This window comes from Hippichthys cyanospilos, chromosome 12, assembly GCF_059441005.1.
Source record: "Hippichthys cyanospilos isolate Australia breed blue-spotted pipefish chromosome 12, RoL_Hcya_1.0, whole genome shotgun sequence".
Classification (NCBI taxonomy): Eukaryota; Metazoa; Chordata; class Actinopteri; order Syngnathiformes; family Syngnathidae; genus Hippichthys; species Hippichthys cyanospilos.
In genome coordinates, this window is record NC_142380.1 from 6,335,001 (window position 1) to 6,354,875 (window position 19,875).

General features: G+C 42.3%; 2 protein-coding genes across 4 annotated transcripts in view; one reads left to right on the forward strand and one right to left on the reverse strand.

Annotated features, from left to right (window-relative positions):
• cables1 (Cdk5 and Abl enzyme substrate 1) overlaps positions 1–3,264 on the forward strand; it is a 16,060-nt gene extending 12,796 nt beyond the window's left edge. For both annotated transcript variants that reach the window (XM_088428719.1, XM_088428720.1), the window contains 3 exons: positions 634–740; positions 809–1,016; positions 1,893–3,264. In XM_088428719.1, the coding sequence (XP_088284845.1) occupies positions 634–740; positions 809–1,016; positions 1,893–2,033 (456 nt within the window). In that variant the 3' untranslated portion in view covers positions 2,034–3,264. The remainder of the gene's footprint in view (positions 1–633; positions 741–808; positions 1,017–1,892) is intronic.
• Positions 3,265–4,848: 1,584 nt separating this feature from the next.
• On the reverse strand, positions 4,849–18,671 carry npc1 (Niemann-Pick disease, type C1). 2 transcript variants are annotated; one of them, XM_088430021.1, is made up of 25 exons: positions 18,528–18,671; positions 15,409–15,537; positions 15,107–15,213; positions 14,847–15,016; positions 13,939–14,106; positions 13,615–13,864; positions 13,175–13,257; positions 12,727–13,097; positions 12,160–12,386; positions 11,955–12,055; positions 11,623–11,725; positions 11,151–11,340; positions 10,479–10,661; positions 10,285–10,399; positions 10,055–10,182; positions 9,860–9,994; positions 9,688–9,777; positions 8,939–9,129; positions 8,743–8,858; positions 8,501–8,630; positions 8,226–8,411; positions 7,726–7,957; positions 7,541–7,654; positions 6,780–6,942; positions 4,849–6,330 (listed from the first exon to the last, which is right to left on the reverse strand). In XM_088430021.1, the coding sequence occupies exons 1-25, from the start codon at positions 18,603–18,605 to the stop codon at positions 6,248–6,250; spliced, it is 3,843 nt and encodes a 1,280-aa protein (XP_088286147.1). In that variant the 5' UTR covers positions 18,606–18,671; the 3' UTR covers positions 4,849–6,247. The 2 variants fall into 2 exon arrangements, with proteins under 2 accessions (XP_088286147.1, XP_088286146.1); XM_088430020.1 differs by having other exon boundaries at positions 15,409–15,540.
• Positions 18,672–19,875: the final 1,204 nt, after the last annotated feature.

Here is a 19,875-nt window from a genome sequence, read left to right on the forward strand (position 1 = left end):
TTTTTTTTAATATTGGTTGTAATAAGTCATTGTACCATATTTCCGCACTATAAGGTGCACATAAAATCCCTATTTTTTTTCCAAAAAGCTGATTGTGCGCCTTATAATCAGGTGCGTCTTATATATGGATCAATATTGAGATTGGGATCCATAGATGGGGAATGAAGTGATAAAGTAAGCTTTACCTGTTTCTTTTGTGTGTTTACAGTTGAACAAGGTTGCTCATATTGACAGAGTTATTATGCTATTGAGAGTTCAGAGTTATTGAGTTATTATTGTTATTGCTTTGAGTATTACTATATTGTGATTGAAAACGTTTTTAAAATATGTCATTAATTGCGGGTGCGTCTTATAATCCGGTGCGCCTTACATATGGAAAAGGTTTTAAAATATGTCATTAATTGCGGGTCCGCCTTATAATCCGGTGTGCCTTATAGTGTGGAAAATACCGTATAATAAACATTGCCTGAAAAAGTTTTTTAAATATATGTTTAGAATTACCTGTAGTGAAAATGCCAATAAACAGGAAAATAAACACAGAATTTTGAATGAATATTTCCAAAAAATATTCCAATGGTGACCCTCTTAAGTAGGTAAAACGTTAGGAAACTAAAAGATGATCTCCTGTTTCAGACGACGGTCATCGAGTACGTAAAACCCTGCGACCTAAAGAAAGACATGAACGAAACTTTCAAGGAGAAGTTCCCCCACATCCGCCTGACGCTCAGCAAGATCAGAAGGTAAGCCGGGAGCGCCTTCCACGCCTTCGACGCGCCCGCCTCATTGAGATGCCCCGCCCCCTCACCAGCCTGAAGCGGGAGATGAAGAAGCTGGCTCAGGACGAGTGCGGCTACGAGGAGCCCACCGTGGCCATGGCCTTGGTCTACTTTGAGAAGCTGGTGCTGCAGGGCAAGCTCAACAAGCAGAATCGCAAACTGTGCACAGGGGCCTGCGTCCTGCTGGCTGCCAAGATCGCCGGCGATCTCAAGAAGCACGAGGTCAAGCTCCTGATTGATGTGAGTAACCTCGCCGGCCGGTCAGTGGCCCTTAAAGCTACGCCCGCGGACATGTCTCATTAGCGCATCTTCATTCTGGGAAATGCGACTTCTTCCTGGGAGCAGATGCGCATGTGGTCGTTTGAGCTTATTGCATCACTGGAACCTGATTCGACAATTTTTGGAGAGGGTTTCTTTGTTCATCATGGAGGTTACGCTCCCAAAAATACACCCACTAAAAGAATTATTTTTTTTGTCTGATCCAACTTAGAAGAATGAAAAATAAATATAAATAGTAAGGTAAACCTGCAATAAAATGGCTATTAATGAAAATCCTTATAGTAAGAGGTTGAATTTTTTAATCAATTTTTTAACAAATAAATTTGCAATTTTTTATGACTGCTCAGACTTAAAAAGAAGAACACTAGTACCCTATTTTTCGGATTATAAAGCGCCCCGGATTACAAACTAAAACAAGAAAAATTGAACTGAAAATCGATTCTTGTCACATATAGCTGCCGGGCGTGATATTCAATAAGCAGAAACAGGTACATGGCTGATTTAATATTTTTGTTTATACTCATAACATTTTTTTCAAGTTGCCTGGTTACAGCAACATCCTGCTTTCAACACAGACTGAACATGCCTGCATGTTAAGAAAAAAGAGCAGCACCGACATACAGTATTTTCAACACGACGCCCACACACTCAAATTTGTTAGAGAACGGCACCAACACAACAGTAACACGCCTCATTTGACCGATTTTGTTCACTAGCACTATCGTATAAAATAGCTGTTCAAACTGAAAATCGTAACTTCAATAGTCTCCCTTTGTTTGTAAAATCACGGATGTACTTGATCATTTGGAGATGAGTGAAAAGGATTTTTTTGCGCAGAAACTGGAGGAGAGGTTCCGCGTGAACCGTCGCGAGCTGATCGCATTCGAGTTCCCTGTGCTGGTGGCGCTGGAGTTCAACCTACACCTTCCCGAGCACGAGGTCATGCCGCACTACAGACGCCTGCTGCAGACCTCGTAGCATCGGCGCATGGGCGGGGCTACGCCTCCTGACCAACGGCCCGCCTACTTCTTATCGCCGTACTATTTGGTGCTGCTCTGCTGCAAAACTTGCTCGTCATTTTTTTTGGGGGGGGGGGATTTTTTTGTAAATCTTTTTCACTTGGAACATTTTTTTTAATCATCAATGCTTTGCATCTTGATCGCTTCTGGCAAATTGTCTAAAAAGTGCACTTTTTGGGAATATTACGTGATTTTTACACCGCTCTGGAACTGCGTTATTTTTCACCCGGATATGCATGAGTACTTTTTTTTTCCCCTCCATCTTTTATTTCATTGTGCTATTACAATCACGTTGACTACTTTTCATGTGCTCTATGTTAGAGTGTATTGCTAGCACCTTGAGGTGCTCCAAGGTTGGGGGTTATGGTGGTTAAAAAGTTCACCTGATGCTCGCTTGGGTCATTATCACTTTGGTACAAATGCTACCCAAATACAAGTCCTAGAATTTCTCCGGCTCCATTCAAATGGCTGATTTCCTGTTCAATTTCAGGCATGAGAATTTTTGGTGCGTTTTATGTAAAATGGCCAGCCAGTTTTGCGTTGATTAGCAAATCTGACGTCACGGGCAAGTCATTTCAGTCAGTTATTCGTGGCAAATCCTTCAAATGGTCATCAAGCTTTGGCGCAATGCTCCACCCATGTTGAATGATGTAGGGAGGAAAAGCTTTTGAATTTAGCGTGTCTATAGAAAATACCTGCTTGAATTTACGCCTTCGTACAAAAAAGATGAATGGAATTGTACCCAAAATGGATACTTTAAACCAAAATGTTTGACTGGTAATTTTGGCCATTGGCTCTTGTGTTTTTTTTTTTTTTCATTTTAATTCCAAGTCAATGGGTATAGGGGGCCTTTTTTATGTTCCAGGGGGTTCTACGGAGTGAGGTTGTGTTCGGGACCACCGAGTAAAACATCTACGTCTTTACATGGATACTTAGCAATGCCTGGTACTCTGGGCCCAAACAATTTTTTTTTGTTGTTTGGCATGTTTACGATGAAAAAAAGCGCTAAAAATGAATTTGCAATTCAGTTGCTTTGGCAATTTAAAAAAAAAAAAGGCAAATCTCAGTGAAAATTTGTTATTTTCAAGTGGAAAAAAAGTGATTGTTGCTGGAAGACCCCAAAGATATCAGAAAAGTCTTTTAACTGCTTGATGAAGATGTAAATAAATAATTTTGCTTGTCCAATCAAATCCTTTTTTTGTTTTGTTTTATTGTGACAAACTGACATTTGTTGTTTTACCGCAGAAACCGTGCTGTTAATATATCCGTATTTTGGACAACTTGTCAGCTTTACACAAATGACGATCAAATTGGGGGGAGGGGGCGGCCTGGCTCAACAGTAGAGTACCAGTCTGGCAACCGGAAGGTTGCGGGTTAGATTCCTGAGCCTGGCTACTACGTGGAAGCATCCCTGTGTGAGATACTGCATCAACACTTGATGACCGAGCAGTCAAAAGGAAAAGCGCTTTGCAAGCCTTGAAAGACGGAAAAGCACTACACACAAATGACCAGTTTCCAAATGCTGACGCTTGCTATGCTCGCAATTGCAATGACAGCAACTAGAGAATAAAAATGGCACCAAAGCAAATCTATAAAGACTGAAAACCTGCCGCTGCTCTGCTTTCTAATGAGAATTCCTCAAATGCTAACATGCTAATAGTTAATGTGCTGACATCATGGAAAGGTCAAAAGATTTTGTCTTTGTGTCAGGATGAAATGCTAACAGTTGGCACACTAAAGCGGATCCATAAGGATTTAACGTCTAATCAACCAGGTTTTAGTTTGACCTTCTCTGTCAAATGTTGCGCCTATGATGAATGTGCCACGCGGTCGCTACAACGTAAACACTGGCCGGGTCAAAACAAACGGCGAGAACGTGCGGCATCCGCGGCTTAGTCAGCCCCATTGACGGTTTAATTCCTCCCCTGGCGTGGTTCATAAAAGCTTCCGTCCACAGGCAACATTGTATAAAAGCTGTCGCATCCTTTGGCGGCCGTCTATCTATGCCTGGAACATAACAACGTTTGGCTGAGGTGGCATTTTTTTCCCCATCACCGCCCTGTGACACGGGACTTCCTGTATAAACATGGAATATGGAGCCCACTTACTGGGCATGCTTCTTGTGATCTTTTCCATTCATTTTACCAGTCTGGTTTATTTATCTTTTTCGTCAATTTACAGAGAAGTAATAAGAGCCACTGCGGGGCCACATGACGTCCATGGGATGATCTTCCGTGTTCAAGGCGGCTACCTAATCTCTTTTGTTCCATCCCCGTGAGAGACAACTGAATCCGCTGTAATTGCAAACCACTGATGCAAAGTAGCACATTCAACGCCTTTCACATTTATTAATTAATAAACCACTAGGGGCCTCAAGGTCACATGAACGAGCCTACTACCAATTATCGACAGCCCTAAGATAATACAATATGACGATGTAAAAGTTAACTTTGGAGTCGTTATCTTCACAGGACAAAAATATCATGTGCGGCCACGCCTCTTATTTAACGGCCGAAACGAGGCACCATTCCGCCTTTTGGGAAAGAGCTTCAGTTGGCACAAGGCCCACCAGAACAAATGTGATTGTGCTCTCATAATGCGCTCATCTCGACAGATGGCTCGTAGCAAATTTTCCACAATTATGTGACATTCAGAATATATAATACAAATTATCCTTCTAATAGATGCTATACAGAAATTGCATAGCTGAATTTATGCATTGAAATTTGATTAGATGCTGAATCGTGCTCTAAAGATGGATGGAAGACAATGTATTACATAAGCCACTTAAAATTTTAATATGCTAGCCAGATTTGGAGAGGATCCTCCGTGCATCAATAAGTGATAGTCTGCATCCATTACAAAATCCAGAGAGGTAGAGCCGGATACAAGTTGGTTGAAAAATGTGAGAAAAAAAACAAGAGCAGAACATTTATCACTGAAGTATTTTTCTTTTTTAATTATAGAAGATAAGGTAACTCACTCATGTGAAAATCAAATGAGGTTATTCCTGTTCATTGTAGTGAAGTGAACTATCGCAGCGCCCCACAGCGGTCAGACTTAATCACTGCAGCAATGAGGCCAACTTTACTCGCTTTGATTGACAGCCTGGATGGACTTTGTATTTATTTATTTTTAACCATGACGTTTCTAGCACTTCATTTTTTTCCTCATCGTAACAAAATATTTTGCGGACCTCCGAAACACAATACACAGACGCCCGAGAACCACCGCGCAATAAAGGGAACATAAAAGCAAGTAGGAGCCGAAGGCTTTCATGTTATTTTTAGATGAGAAATTATTTTTAATAAAGTATTAAAATTGTTTTAAAAACTAGTATCCAAAAGGAATGGTTGAGTAACTTTTACACAGCTTCATGTTCACTCGAAAAAACAAAAAAAATGCATCAATTAAAAGTTGTATCCCAACAGAAAAAAGTGGTAATATTCCTCCAATCGCAACTCGTCATTGCACACGTGTTCGAGTATTCCAGTTCATGCTGAGTGAAGTTAATATTGTCAAATAATACCTTGTCAAACATTAGTTCCACATATTAGAGGTATTCACACATGTGCATAAACCGCTGAGCAAGTGAAAAAAAAAAAAAGTCTTAATGTTGCCGAAGTTAACGGATGATGCAACTTCCTCAAGTAGAGCGTGCTCAAGTGTGCCCAAGCCTTTTGTACCTATGCTGTCAACTACCAGAGAGCAAAACCTGAGTCATTATTAATAGTTACAAACCACTGATTATTGCACCAGAGGGCTTGAAACATGTTATCTTTAGCTCTGACATACAAAGACTTGTTAAAAAAATATTTCGATTGTTTGTGATGTAGACATATATTAAAAAAAAAAAAAAAAAACTGACCAGTATTCGCCTTTGAAGAGTCCCAAATCACCCGCAACGTACGCAAGTGTCTGTCAAGCGAAAGCTCAGCATGATACTCCAGTCTTGAGAGCGGGATAGTTGTAGTGTGACGAGAAATGTCAAGTCATATTCCTCAGTCGCATTCGTGTAAAAAACCGTAGCGCCCCTGACAACTATTGCCAGTAATGTCGGGGAGAAAAAGGGGGGGAAAAAAAGAAAGCCTGTGCCACTCACAGCCTGCATGCTCCTGCTTGGACAAAAGCGTCATCCTCCCGGCCAGGGGGCCGATTGTCCATCTGTCCCTCTTAGTAGTTGAGGAGCTGCTCCCTTTCGGTTCCAACGAAGCGCCTGTTGGCTGCAAATGCCTTTGCCTTGTTGGTCGAGGGACCTGCCAGAGTGAAACATGCTCAGTGCGCAGCGGATCGGGAAATGAAAGCGTGAGATGTAGAGAAGATTGTTGTCACATGTAGGACGAAAATTCCTCCAGCTCGTTTCACGTACTTTTGCTTCGCCATCTTTTTTTGATGGCACATGTGGGAAACAGCGAGGATCTTGAGAGATCCCCTCAAAGTCCTTGAATGTTTATGTCTCATCTCTTCCGCCCTAACTTGGATTAGATATTCATTTTGCCACCGTACACCATAGTCTTGATGTATGAGGTATCGGGAAGATTATTACAATTAATGTTGTGTCTTGTATATGAGAAAATTTTCTAGCAGCTGCAAACCGATTTGCTGCCTTCCTGACCACTTTTGAACAAAGTTCATATAAATAGTTTAAAAGGGGGTGGGTGTATACATTTTCTACTTTTCTTACGCGCATGTATTGTGTACGAACCTATGTAGCTGAGCAGGACCGGCAGGAAGATGAGGCCGTGCGCAGCACCCAGCAGCACAATGGCCAAGTACATGCGGAAGTAGAACACTTGGAAGATCTGCGACTTGGACAGCGCCAGGATCAGAATGCCGCCAAACTTTGTCAGCGTGATACCGCTGAACACCTGGGGCAAGGAAATTGCAATATTACTTTAGCCACACATATAAAAAATGTCAAAGTGTGCGTTCAAGAGTGCATCCTGTGGTTTACACCCACAATACACAAGTACGTTTTTCTTTTTGGGCAACATTTCATTTTGGCCTCCAAAGTTCAAAAGGCTGTCAATTAAGGATGCTGGAGTGATGATTGTGTGTTGTGGGGAGTTATGTTTAGCCAGAGTTATTAGCTGAGGTCATTTAAGTTTTTTCTGTGTTTATTTTTTGCTCTGTTGATCGGCTATAAAGAAAAAGAAAACCCTCAAGTTAACCCTCAAGCTTTTTGCTCATGAGTTGAGAAGACAACAGTATAAACGACCACTTCCCCATTTTGTGAAATCAAATAGCCAATTTGCTTTTTAAGGTAATGCTGTAAAATGAGTTTGAAATGATATTGCAAAATTTTTGGGGTCATAGTTTTTTATATTTTTGCATTTGACCAAGGACGGACATTTCGAGCAAACATCTATTATCACAAATGACTTTTCATGGGAAAGAATGGTTTTAAAATCCGGACAAATTGGAGGCAAGAGCAGGCAGCGCTCATTTTCAAGTTTGAAGACTTACCGAGCTGCCCATGTTAGCCAGCGCCTCCTCGGCCCTTTCCACTCTGCTGTTTTTCGTGCTGACGGAAAAAGCCCGAACCAGATGACTGCAGAACTCCACAGAAATCCCACAGGCCTGCAAATGCAAACAACAGGTCTCCTAACAGTACTGCACGCACACACATGCACGGGCGCCACTCTTCTCACCATGACCAGGTTGACGAGAGAGACGGCATTGAGGCTGATGTCCCACAGCCACATGACTCCAAACATATTGAGTAAGATCATGGCGATGGTGACGCACACCAGCACGGCAGAGCACAACTCCAGGCCCAGCAGCACTGCGGTGACCACGAAGATGGCGCCCAGCGAAACGCTCAGGTTGAAGGCCGTGTCATACACGATGCTCAGGTACTGCTCGTAGAAGACGTAGAAGACACTGCGGGGGGGAGGGCATGTTGCATGTTATTTGCTGGACTTTTACATGCTATTGGTTTGGCACTAGCCTGAGCATTTAAAATTTGCTGAAATTTGGAGGGTATGGGTAGTTCTTCCCACAAATGTAACATTGTGCAGGAGTTACCTTCTTTAGGCACACATATGTTGTGTCATTGACAACTGTTATGCTTCACCGTTTCAAAACTTTCAGGAATTTGCATGTATCACCTCTTACAAGCCTATAATATGAAAGTAGGCGTAGAACCCACCTGTAGGCAAAGACCTTGTGGTCCATACTTTGACTAATATTGTCCGCTAAGATGCGGGCCATTTTCAAAGCATCTATGTAGTCCGACGACTCCTTCAGGATGGTGTGGAAGGTCATGAAGTAGCTGGCTCCCACCTGGGTGTTGTTGGGATTGACATCCACCGCTGTGGCATAGGCAGCATGGCCGCTGCCAAGAAAACAAATCAAAAGTGAGCTTGCTGATGGGATACTTGAAATGAAACACATTCATACAGGAAAGATGGCCGATGGAATTACCCTTTTCCGCACTTAACGTTGGGATTGTCTGAGAGGAACATGGGGAGAAAGCGCATGAAGTCGTCACCCACGGGCCTCTGCTTGCCGCTTTGCGTCAACGGTCGACAGCGCACACACGACGGGTCCACCACTAGAAAACGAGCCAATGGTTAAGTATCTTATGACACTTTGTCAAGGCATTAATTCAAGTCATTTTCTCGAAATGTCAGCTAGAAACTTGCTAAGATTAGCTCAAGATTGACCTGAAGCGTTACAGAAGTCTCCTGTGGCGTTGTAGTAACGGCAGCAGGTGGACTGTGGCTTGACCCAGTCAAAGTAGTCATCCAGCCAGGAGGAAGGCGTGAAGGCAATTGTGGTACTGAAAGTTTGAAATGAATCTCAATTCCGTACAGTTTCCTAGAATTTTCAAATATTTTTCTATGAAGCTGCCAGCCTTACTAGTTGGGGATGAGCGATGCAGAGTACACCTGCTGCACCAGCGAATTGTTGTTACAGCCCACGCCTCCGCAAACAGCGTTCTGGCCCTCAAGGCTGCTGTAGTTCAGGCCATCCTCCACCACGAAGTAGACCGGTGCTCCCGTGTGAAGATACTGACTCAGATTCTTGAAATATTGCAACACGTATGAATCCTGAAAAGCCAGAGGAGGCCAACACAAGGATACATTTTAATATAAAAAGGCACCAGTTGAAGAAATAGAGGAGAATCAAGTCAAAATATAGCAATCAGTAAATAGATAGGAATGCATGAGAGGGCCAAAGTTTGCCTCTTTTATTAGATTCATTATTTGAACTAAGAAAAAAAAAAAAACTAATTGATGGAAACCAATGGAAAGACCGCTAGTGAAATGACATTTCTGAATACTGTGAACATTTTGCATTTGCATTTAAATTGTGACTTTTTTATATCATGAAAGCCACAGCTTTATTCTTATTCTACAACTTCCCAATGTTATTGCCACTTTAGTCTAGCATACTACAATGTTTATTACTTACTTTTGTAATATGCTAAAAACATGCTGTCAACACTGTTTATTTTTTTTCTGTATTATTTCCAAGGCTTTTTCAGTGTGAATTAAAAAAAAAAAAACACGCTGTGTGCTGACACTGATTTGATAGTTATTTTGACTTTGCATGGTAGCGGCTATCATTGTGTGATGATAATGCACCCCAGATTGGCAGCAACTTACGTCAGGCATGGAGAGCTGCTGGTCCAGTCCAATCTCAACTTTATTTACCACAGCAATACTGAAGGACAACGCTCCCACAAACACGGCCACCTGAACAGAGGCGATGATTCCAACGTTATAGATCAATAAACAATGTTTTATGAAAACTAAACAGCATCACCGATGCACTTACAATAATAGGCCGAATCCACTCTTTGAGGATGAACGGCGCATAGAACTTCTTGAAAAACCGAAAGAGAATGCTGTCTGTCTTGGTTTCCTGACCTTCTGGGAACTTTGCGCAGCAAAAGATGTCCAGTCGATTTGCCTGATGTGACAACGTAATTTCAGAAATTCTGCGACCATCATCCTGAATGCTGCGGCTTACCTCCTGCCTCTTCAAGTCTAAGCCCAGAAGGCTAACAAAGCAGCTGATCTGCAAGAGGAAATCAATAAAAACAGCCAGGCCAGCAAAGAGGGAGAAGGTCCGGACGGCAGGCATGTTGGACAGCGCTCCTGCAGAAAAACGAGACCATGATCAGCAAGGAATTTGAAATTACATCACTAATAAACCGGATTCAATCTCATGTGTATGTGTAATATGTGAAATGCGTATACCCAAAAAGAAGGCCACCGTTTCTGAAAAAGAGGACAGGAATATGCTGGGTGCCACGTCACCGAGAATGCGACCTATCTGTTGGTGAAGTTCCTCTTGAGGCATTCGCTCATCTCTCTGACGCCAAAACCGCAACAAAAATGAATTCCGTGCGGTTCCAAGGGAGTCGGTGATGGATTCAAGCGCATGCGGTTACCTGGTACGTTTGCACAATGATGAAGATGTTGTCCACGCCGACAGCCAGCACCAGGAAGGGAATGACCTCAATGACGATGAGGGTGAGCGGGATGCCAACGTAGCTGAAGATGCCCAGCGACGATGCCACTGAGCTCAGCACGATCACGATGCCCGCTATAGCTAGAGAAATTTTGGAGTCCACCTAGAAGTATGCGCGTAAAAAGTTTGTGATTCTCCTCATCAATGCTAACATCGAAAAGGGTCAAGTAGACCTACTAATACTACGGCTCAGTACGTTGTTTTTCTTCTGCCTATTTTTCTCAAGGTAAAAGCAATTCTAGTCAATTTTTCAATACCGTCCATAAATTGTGCTGCCTGTTTTATTGTGAGATTCCCCAAATTACTGATCAACTCAGATCAAACTGACACTTTTCAAAACTAGTTTTGGACTTTTGCAACCCTTGTGGTAAATGAATGTGTTGTTATCTCATTTAGGGTCTTTTTATTATCTTGCCCCATATGAAAGGTGCCTCAGGATAACTCAGGTAGTGAATATGCGAAATTGCCCTTTTCCCTACTTTGGCGATCCCTTTGATGAGCCTGCAAGTCACACGGCAGCAGGTTGAGCTGGTTTTATTCAATCAACACCGCGTGACGTGATGTGAACTCATGACAGAGGCCGGTCGCTCACCAGCAGCCTCCTGCAGCTGTGAATGTGTCCCAGAGCCAGTGAAATGTAGATGAACATGATGGCATAGCTGAGGACCACGGTGCTGATGTCGCTGTTGCTCTCCCGGTTGATTTCGTCCTCGATGCTCCGCTCGGCGCTGAAAGCGATGGTCAGGTTGGGGTTGTGGAACTCCTTCATGAAGCGGATGAATCTGGAGTGCGAATACACACACAGTGAATAGCACAGAGGCTTGCCTGTCAAAACCTAACATCATTAGCTAATGCTAATCTGTGCTTCTAACATTGCAACCCTAATTAGCTTTTTGACAGAACAGTCGCATGTTTTGTCTATTAGTCACTTGAGAATGTAAGACTTTCACTTAGCCTGGCTTCCACTTCATAGGCGGAGAACCTCAGTGTGGAGGCAATGTGTATATTAGCCATAATGTGACATAACAATTTGAAAAATTCAGTATAGTTTTAAACTGTCTTACTCTTTTTCCCACGCCAGAGCTTTGTTTAGCTTGTCCTCGTCATTGAGGTAGTTGTTGATCGGGAAAGTGATGACAAGAGCGGTCGCGTTGTTGTAGTTGGTGGCTGTCGTGTAGACACAAATATGAAAAAATTAAAATACAATGTAAGCAAAAAAATCTGCCTCCTTGACAAACAGTGCACCAATGAAGTTATAGGACATGTGAACAGTAGAACACTGACAAACATAGCACTGCATTTCTGAATGCAATGAAAAAGATTTAGTTGCTGTTTAAGGTCTGATTACACAACTTTATAGTTTGTCCCTGCACTTTGTTTTGTGTGTAAAGCTTACAGTCATAGCCCCCTAGGGCCAGCCAAGGGAAGACAGGACCTCCAAAAGTGCCCAGACATGGATCATGGAGGAGAGTGGTATCATTGAGGGATGCCGGTGCACTGTCATACAAAAACATAACGTTAAACACTAATTCTCATCTATTTTAACGACTTCTCACCTGCTTGGCAAGGTATATGAAAGGATTAAAGAGCGGGAAATGAACCTGACACAGTAGAGGAAGTGGGTGTGCATATCGGCATAGGTGTAAAAATAGTCTCCGAGGAAGTGATCCAATACAGCGTGGCTATTCTGAAAGTAGTTGAGCACACTCAAGATAGTGCAGTTGTCATTGTAAGGGGCCAATGGGGCCAAGCAGATGTCCTTCAGCGTGACGTTTTGCCCATCATGTGAGGCGACCAGCGCTTCAATGGCAAGCTGCAGGTCCAGCACCTGGTAGGTTTAAAGGAAAGAAAATTCAACCAACCCTTTGAAGGTGCAGCAGTGCATTGCTGGTGTCTAGTAGAATCATCTCAAAATATGAAATGTGACAAATTCTCACACAAGGTTCACAAAATGTTACATACATTTATTAGAAAGTCTCTAAGACAAATGTATAAAATATATAGAATAGAAACTAAATAAAATCAAAATACATGCAAAAAAAAACAGCACACCAAATCGAAAAAAACAAGGATGAAAAATCTAATCACATCAAAAACAATATCAACTTAAACGGACTGAAATCAAAATGTATAAATAACTACAGTACATTGGGACTTCTCCAACCTACCTGATGAAGAATGTTTTTATCCAAGATGGCTCCAAAAGGGACATCGGAGCCTCCAAAGTAGGGACTGAGCATGTAAGTGTCATTCAGAGGCGTGGTGATGATGAGTTGGGCCGTCCTGTAAAAAGGCCCGAAGTGGCTGTCGAAGTAGTCCTTCTCCTGGCGCGCCTGGCTGCCGGGTGACGACCACAGCTCCACAGGGTCGGTGGTGATGCGCATGTAGGCCAAACCGCCTGAGGAGGCCGTAACCAGGAGCAAGCTGCCCAGAATGACCGGACCTGGGCGACGTACGCAGAAAGAGCCCCACCAGCTGAAGGCCATCCGCAGCGTATTCTCAAAACGCTCGCCTAGCGTCTCGCAGCACGAGGCGTTGACTGCCGACACAAACAGACTTTGCTAAGTCATCACAGACAGGACACTTGATGCAATTAACTGAGTGAAGTTTAATTACCTGATTCGGGACTATCACTGTTGAGAGACAATGGCTTATTGCTATCCAATATGGGCCCGTACTCTGACATGATTGTTCTTTTCCTGAACAAAAGTGCATATATGCTCATTAGAATTGAATCCTCGTCTTGTTCAATTTACCACCCCTTAACTTAGTTCTTGTGCTTTGCTAATGTTACTGCATTTTTTTATATAAGACTATCAATGTATTAAGCTGTTTTGACGTGGTCCGCAAGTTTGAAAAGAATCCTGTGGTTAATCTCGTTCGCTGCCACTCTGATCACTCTTACGATTAAAGGTTTTGACGTAGTGTTAACATGTGACTTACAGCAAGAAATGATGGCTAAGAAGGTGACCATAAATAGCCCGCATGGTGCCTAATGGCTTTAAAACGAAATCCAGAGATTTATAGAAATACGTGAATTTGTTGTTTGTTTTTACCTGTAACACCAGGCTGCGATCACTGTGCCGATAAAGACGAACAGGAAGGCGATGTATGATATCCACATGATGACAGTCATGGCGTCGATACCAATTATGGTCCAGGGTGGCGGGGTAGGCGGGGGGACAGGCGTGGGCCCGCACACTTGGCTGCAGTCTTGGCAAGAGCAAGGACCTGAACCATCCTCCAGGCCTTCATTGCAGCCGTACGTCTCGTTGTTCATGGGTGTGTAGCCGAGCACCGGCACATCTAAAGCCCATTTGAAATCTCAATAATTGACATCCTGATAGCTGAAAAAGATACATATTCAAAGTCATATTCACCTGAGAATATTGGTATGATAGGAAACGGAGCCTGGCCATTGCTGGTGTCAAACATGTACTGGATCCAGTTGGTGGCGTTGCAGTCCTTAGCATCTCTGCCACACAGCAGCGACAAGGCCTTCACGTTGCTGGACGGTGCTTGAACATCCTGGCAGGCGTTGTACATAGCTGCAGACAAAAGGTCACATCATGACATTTCACCACCACCAAGTTTGCTCAGGTTCTTGCTTGACACCGTGGTGTGGAAATGGTTTGATAATGTCTTTGGATGCACAATATTCACACACCGACCTCCAAGCAAGCAAGCAATATCGGCTTCTTGCATCATTCAACCACTTTGGAAAAACTTGACACGTTTGAAAATATGTGAGCCCTATTCACTGGCAAAATCCTCTGAACGTACTTACAAAATATATTCTCATCAACGTACTTGCAAATAGAAGGTACTTAATGTTTTAATGTCTTTTCAAGTACGTTGCAAAAGGTTTTGAGACACAAAAATGTTTACTTCTCCCTAACTGAATGTGGGCTCAGGACGGCAGGTGCTCTATGCTGTCAGGTTGGACAGAAGTGGTAAAACCAAAGTGCAAAAAACGGGCATACAAATTATCTGGCCAGATTTGGGAATAGCAGCGGACCTGAAAAGGGTCACCCACTTCCCATGAGGGTTTTGGACATTCCAAAAGGAGACATTTCCATTCTGGACAGATACAACCGAGTATGCCTCGACGAGACTGAAGATAAAAGCCAACATTACAAATTCATCTCAACCAGGATGACCTTGTTTCCAGACCAAAGTATCGAGCCGGTGATGACTTCATGTTTGGGTCCAGGCCACTACGATAAGCGCTCGACAAACATCCAGTATGAGGCAAGTGGCGTGCATGCGCACGTGTGTGCAAACTGACCGTTGGAGAATGTTTGTCCGATGTAGTACTGAACCTCCACCACGCTGGAGCTATTGAACTCGGAGGAATTTGTCGATTTGAACTTGGTGGCATTCATGAATTGACTCTGGTTCGGGCTGCACGTCAGCTCGCAGAAGAGGTTCAGCAAGTTGAAGAAACACGAGGGACACCTGAAAATGCCCACACAGAAATTCTGTCAGGTTAAAATGCCACCAATGACACAGGCTCTCTTCCTTTGTGTAGCGAGCTGAAGTTCAGACCGGGAAAGAAACTGCAGGGGCAGCTGGAGACTGGATTTGAGAGTTCGCAACTGGTCCACATCGCAGCACAGCTCATGCCCTCCATAGTTCAAACCTGGGCACAGCTCCTGGACCACACATAAAATACCAATAAATACAAAAAATACCAGTTAAAATGAAATGATTACATTGAAAAACTAAAAATAGAAAATAGAATACAAAACCAAAATACTAAAATAAAACAGTAAAATGAATCCATGAAAAATATACATTTAATCTAATTGGATTGGTTTTGTTTTCTCAAGAAAAATCCCAAAGCATACCTTGAGGAGGTCATAGCCATCAGGCTCCAGCGGTTTGGGAGATCCTGTGTAGTTGCAGTTGTATTTTTTGCCAGGGACCGCATCTGACTCTGCGCACTCGCCATACCAAATGCAGTGCTGGGCCGCCGCCTGCTGAACACACACAACGGCAACATTGACTTGGATGTTCAAAAGAACAGAAACATTGTCTTTTTACTATGCTGGATGTCATTAGTTTGAGCCAAGCAGAATCAAATCTGGGACTAGGAATACATTTTATTTTGGGATATACATTTCAGGTTCAACAAATTTTGAGGGAGTCATGCTTTGTTCTGTCTTCAAATACTACTATTTCACTTCTGCAAACGCATTTCCCTTTCCGCTTTGGTATTTAAGGGGTAGACGTACACTTTGAATGAAAGACATGACACTGTCTTAGTCACGGCAAAACCAATGACTCAAGAGCTAAAAGGCTTATCGACACCCACCAACCACCGGTCACAAATCGCATTTTAGGGATGGGCGAGTACCCGTAACGATACAATACCTGACCTGATTTCAAGGTATCAGTAATCACAATGGCATGCTCACAAACTTCGAGTGGAACACAAAATGAGTCGTGGTGGCGTAAATAAAAAAGTGATGTCTTCAGATTGAAATCAAGTCTCTGCACAGGTTGAATATATGCCCACATTGCCATCTTTACCTAACAGAGAGACTGCTCTTGTCTATTTTTTAACAACAGGTACTCTCCACGCTTCACTTTGTCGACAGATGAAGGCAATCCACAAAATTCTCTGAAATATTTTCGTTCATTTTTGTGGTGAAATATTATCAGATAATAAATGGCATTTATGACTGGCCGCTGTGGCTGCTATGATGCAACAGTGTTCATCTGCATTTCAATTTTTGAATGGCAGGAAAACCTGCCCTGACTACACGAAAGAATCCCACCAGATGTCATCAAAGCAATAATTGCATAGGACTAGGCTTTGACTGAACAACTAAAACCGGATATTGCTGAGTATTCCAGAAAATGACAGGGAGGTTGCTTCTAAAAGAAAAGTCAAATACGCATGGGGTACATTGGAATAGGCAGTCAACGGAGAAAAAAAAAGATGCAGGCACGAAATAGGAACTAAGTAGTGCAAATCTATCTTCAAATAGTCAAGAGTGTGCTTCTTTCTACAACAGTCATTTTTCACCTTCCTGCCTATTCAGCATCGCAGCGCTCACATGCTCTCTGCTGGAAGCAATGACTGGGAGGAAGTCAATTCACTTACTCCACAAAGTGCAATTTTTTTCTACACTGTGCCTTTTTGCCGAGTTCAAGGCTGGCATGGAAATGTCACGCCCGCAAAACAAAACAGGCGGTGAAAGGAAATGATAGGTTTGTTTAGACTTGCAGTCATATTTGTTGATTCATCAGGTTAAAGAGTGATATTGACACATGTAATATTGGAATAGATAATGGACTGAAGAAAAGAAGGAGTAGAAAACAGAGCACGTCAATGACAGGATGACAAAGTTTATCCTGGCCTGATTGAATCACAACTTTGTTTCCAAAGGGTAAGTAATGGCAACAATAACTTGTCTTTAGGGCTGTGAGTTAAGCATTTCCACCTCTTGCAGCACCCAGATTAACAAGCAACATGGCTCATAATAACAGCTGATAATCACCTTACCGGTACCCCTCCAGATTTAGGACACGATGTGCCAGATGTTACTAAACCGCCTCCCTTAAAAAAGTCCCTTCTCTTGTGTTAACAAACCCATGTAACTGCAACTTGGTGGGATTAGAATGTGCTAAAATGCATTTTGACTAGCCACAAAACATGAGGCAGCATACCCTTTGAATAGATGATGTAAAAATAGAGCATTGGATATTGCAAATTCATGGAGAAGGCCCGGTAACATTCTGGCGCTACTTTGCCGCATCCGTGACTGGCTACAGTGACATTTATGAAGGTAGTCCCCATGAACTTTTGTTTTGATGCAACAATTTTACTTTCAGTTTCAACGTATTTGGGTTCATTTTCTCTCTTTGTTTCTTTGTTTTCTTGATTACTGTTTTTGTCTTTCATGTATTTTTTAAGTAGCTACTGCAGGTTTTTTTCTATGCTACAGAATTTTCCCATGTCTTTAGTGGAGTATTTTGAGCACCAACGATTGAGCGTTCAGACTCTCAGGACATTTCACCCTGGAATTTTTTGACAGTGGTCTTGGTCTTTCATTTCTATATCACTTTCTACTTTAGGTACTCAAAACACTTTACAATGACAACTCATTTAGATAAAGATAGCACGGCATCAACAGTAGTCTTAAAAATGTATTGTACTCTGCAATGACCTAAGATAATCGATATGTGTTTGCGCTCTAAATTTGGTTGGTACCCCTCCATTTAAAAAAAGGAAACGCCACGAATCCAACTGTGCATGTGGCATTAATTCGTATTAATGCCACTTGATTAACTATCAGTATTTGTTACATTGTTTTTTAGGGTTGGGCAATAAATTGAATTAAGAGGATTCATTTGTCATTTTAAAATTGAAACTGGTGAAATGGAAAGTTTGCAAAAGTGATAGAAAGCTGAATTGCTTTTTTACAACCACAATGTGAGATTTGGTTTGACATGCTGTAACGTGTTGGCGAATCGCAATGACGTGTACCACACGTTCTAACCGTTTTATTTTTCAGTGTTTGCTAAAATCCATCGTTTCCATCACCATTGTGATTTAAAGGCTGAAAAAATTCTGGGTGAAACAGACCACAGACATGAGCACAGTCGACTGAACGATTGTAAATTCAAACTGGCATCAAATTCCAAGTGATGTCAAGTTTCTCCGAGTAGGTGATAAGTTGCAACTTTCAGAGGTTGGCTATCAACGTAAAAAAACGACAAGAATGTTGAAGAAAGCGACATAGAAGACAAACACTCAGTTGAGTTGAGTAACAAACGCCATTATTTAAAAACAACGCGGATACAAAAGAAAACAGTTAGCATGAGCTAGCTTTAGCCATCATTAAAGTCAAGCGACTGAGTAGATTTTCGCGTTGTTTGTTTTCACGTTACCGCTCGGGCTTTGACAGCTGAGTCATGTTTTCGGGTCACGAGACGCGCACGCAAAATTGCGACTTACCCATCGGAAATGGGCCCCCGAGAGCAATATAAGCAGCAGCAGGAGAGACAAGCCGCCTCTGCCCGGTACGAAACCCATCGTTGGTGTCAGCAGGAAGACGGCAACACGATGACAGCGCAAGCAAACTTTCGCATATTTTGCTCTAGGCTCGAGATTCTTCTTCTTTGTCGTGCTTGTTTGTTAACGGCAGTGGCAAAGGGCCGAAGTGTCGCTGCTGCCGCTACGAGGCAATATTGGGAACTACGCCCCATCGTTCAAATTATTGGTAAACCAACACAATACAAAAATACAACACATTAGTTATGGAAATGAGTGATGGAATGGGTGCTTTTTTAAAGGACTACACATTATTTCATTGCTTCACTGAAATCTATTGAATGCATTAAATGCAAAATAACAGCACGTCAGTTTCATCAATCCCCACGTGATTGATTAAGATCGCTCACCGAAAACAGGCTTTAACATGCATGCCGATCTTATCTGCACTAGTTGCTGCACTCCTGACGAGTAAAGTGAGTCAATCACCTTTTTTTCAAGAGAATAAAGAATGCAACTCCACTTGAAAAAGAGACCATATTATTTATTTCAATAAAAAATGATTTATTCATATACATACACTTAAATCACATTTACAAGTAGGTCGCAATTCAGGTATTTACTGCAGCGCATATATTACAGCGGACTAAAGTCATATTGTGCAAGTATAGCTATCTATCTATCACAGCATCGTGGATACACTTTTACTGGTAAATGTACCTGTGTCATATCTGCCAAAGTAGGCAGAACAGGTTGCTACATTTAGTGCATTCCTTTAAAACTGGGAATTTCATTGCTAATACTAGAACTGGGGAGCAACAGTGTCAAAAAGACTGGGAACTACTGCTTCAATGTAAAAAAGTGTTTTTTATGCAACCACTGGGAAATACTGTACTATGTTTATTGAAATGCTCCCACACACGCACGCATAGTCACAAACACACATGAATGCACACACACACACACACACACCCAGGGCCTGGAATTTTGTCTCCACAAAAGGGGAAATGGGAATGTGTTGCGAAGTTATTTTGTTTTTTTTGGTCAGGTTTTTTTTGGGTACTTGCACAAAACCACAAATGCATGCTCATAGAAGATTACAGCATATTCCACTGGATGTCCTCCGGTCATTTTTTTGACCAATGAAAAAAAAAAACATCTCTAAGTTCATCCTAATTGAAGCTAGATTGTTTTTGTCCTCCAGTACCTCTACGGACATGCAAAACGCCCCAAACAAAACAGGCTTGTGTCCTGCACATAACAAGAACAAAACTGAATGATGAAACAATGCTACTTTTTCCACTACACAAGA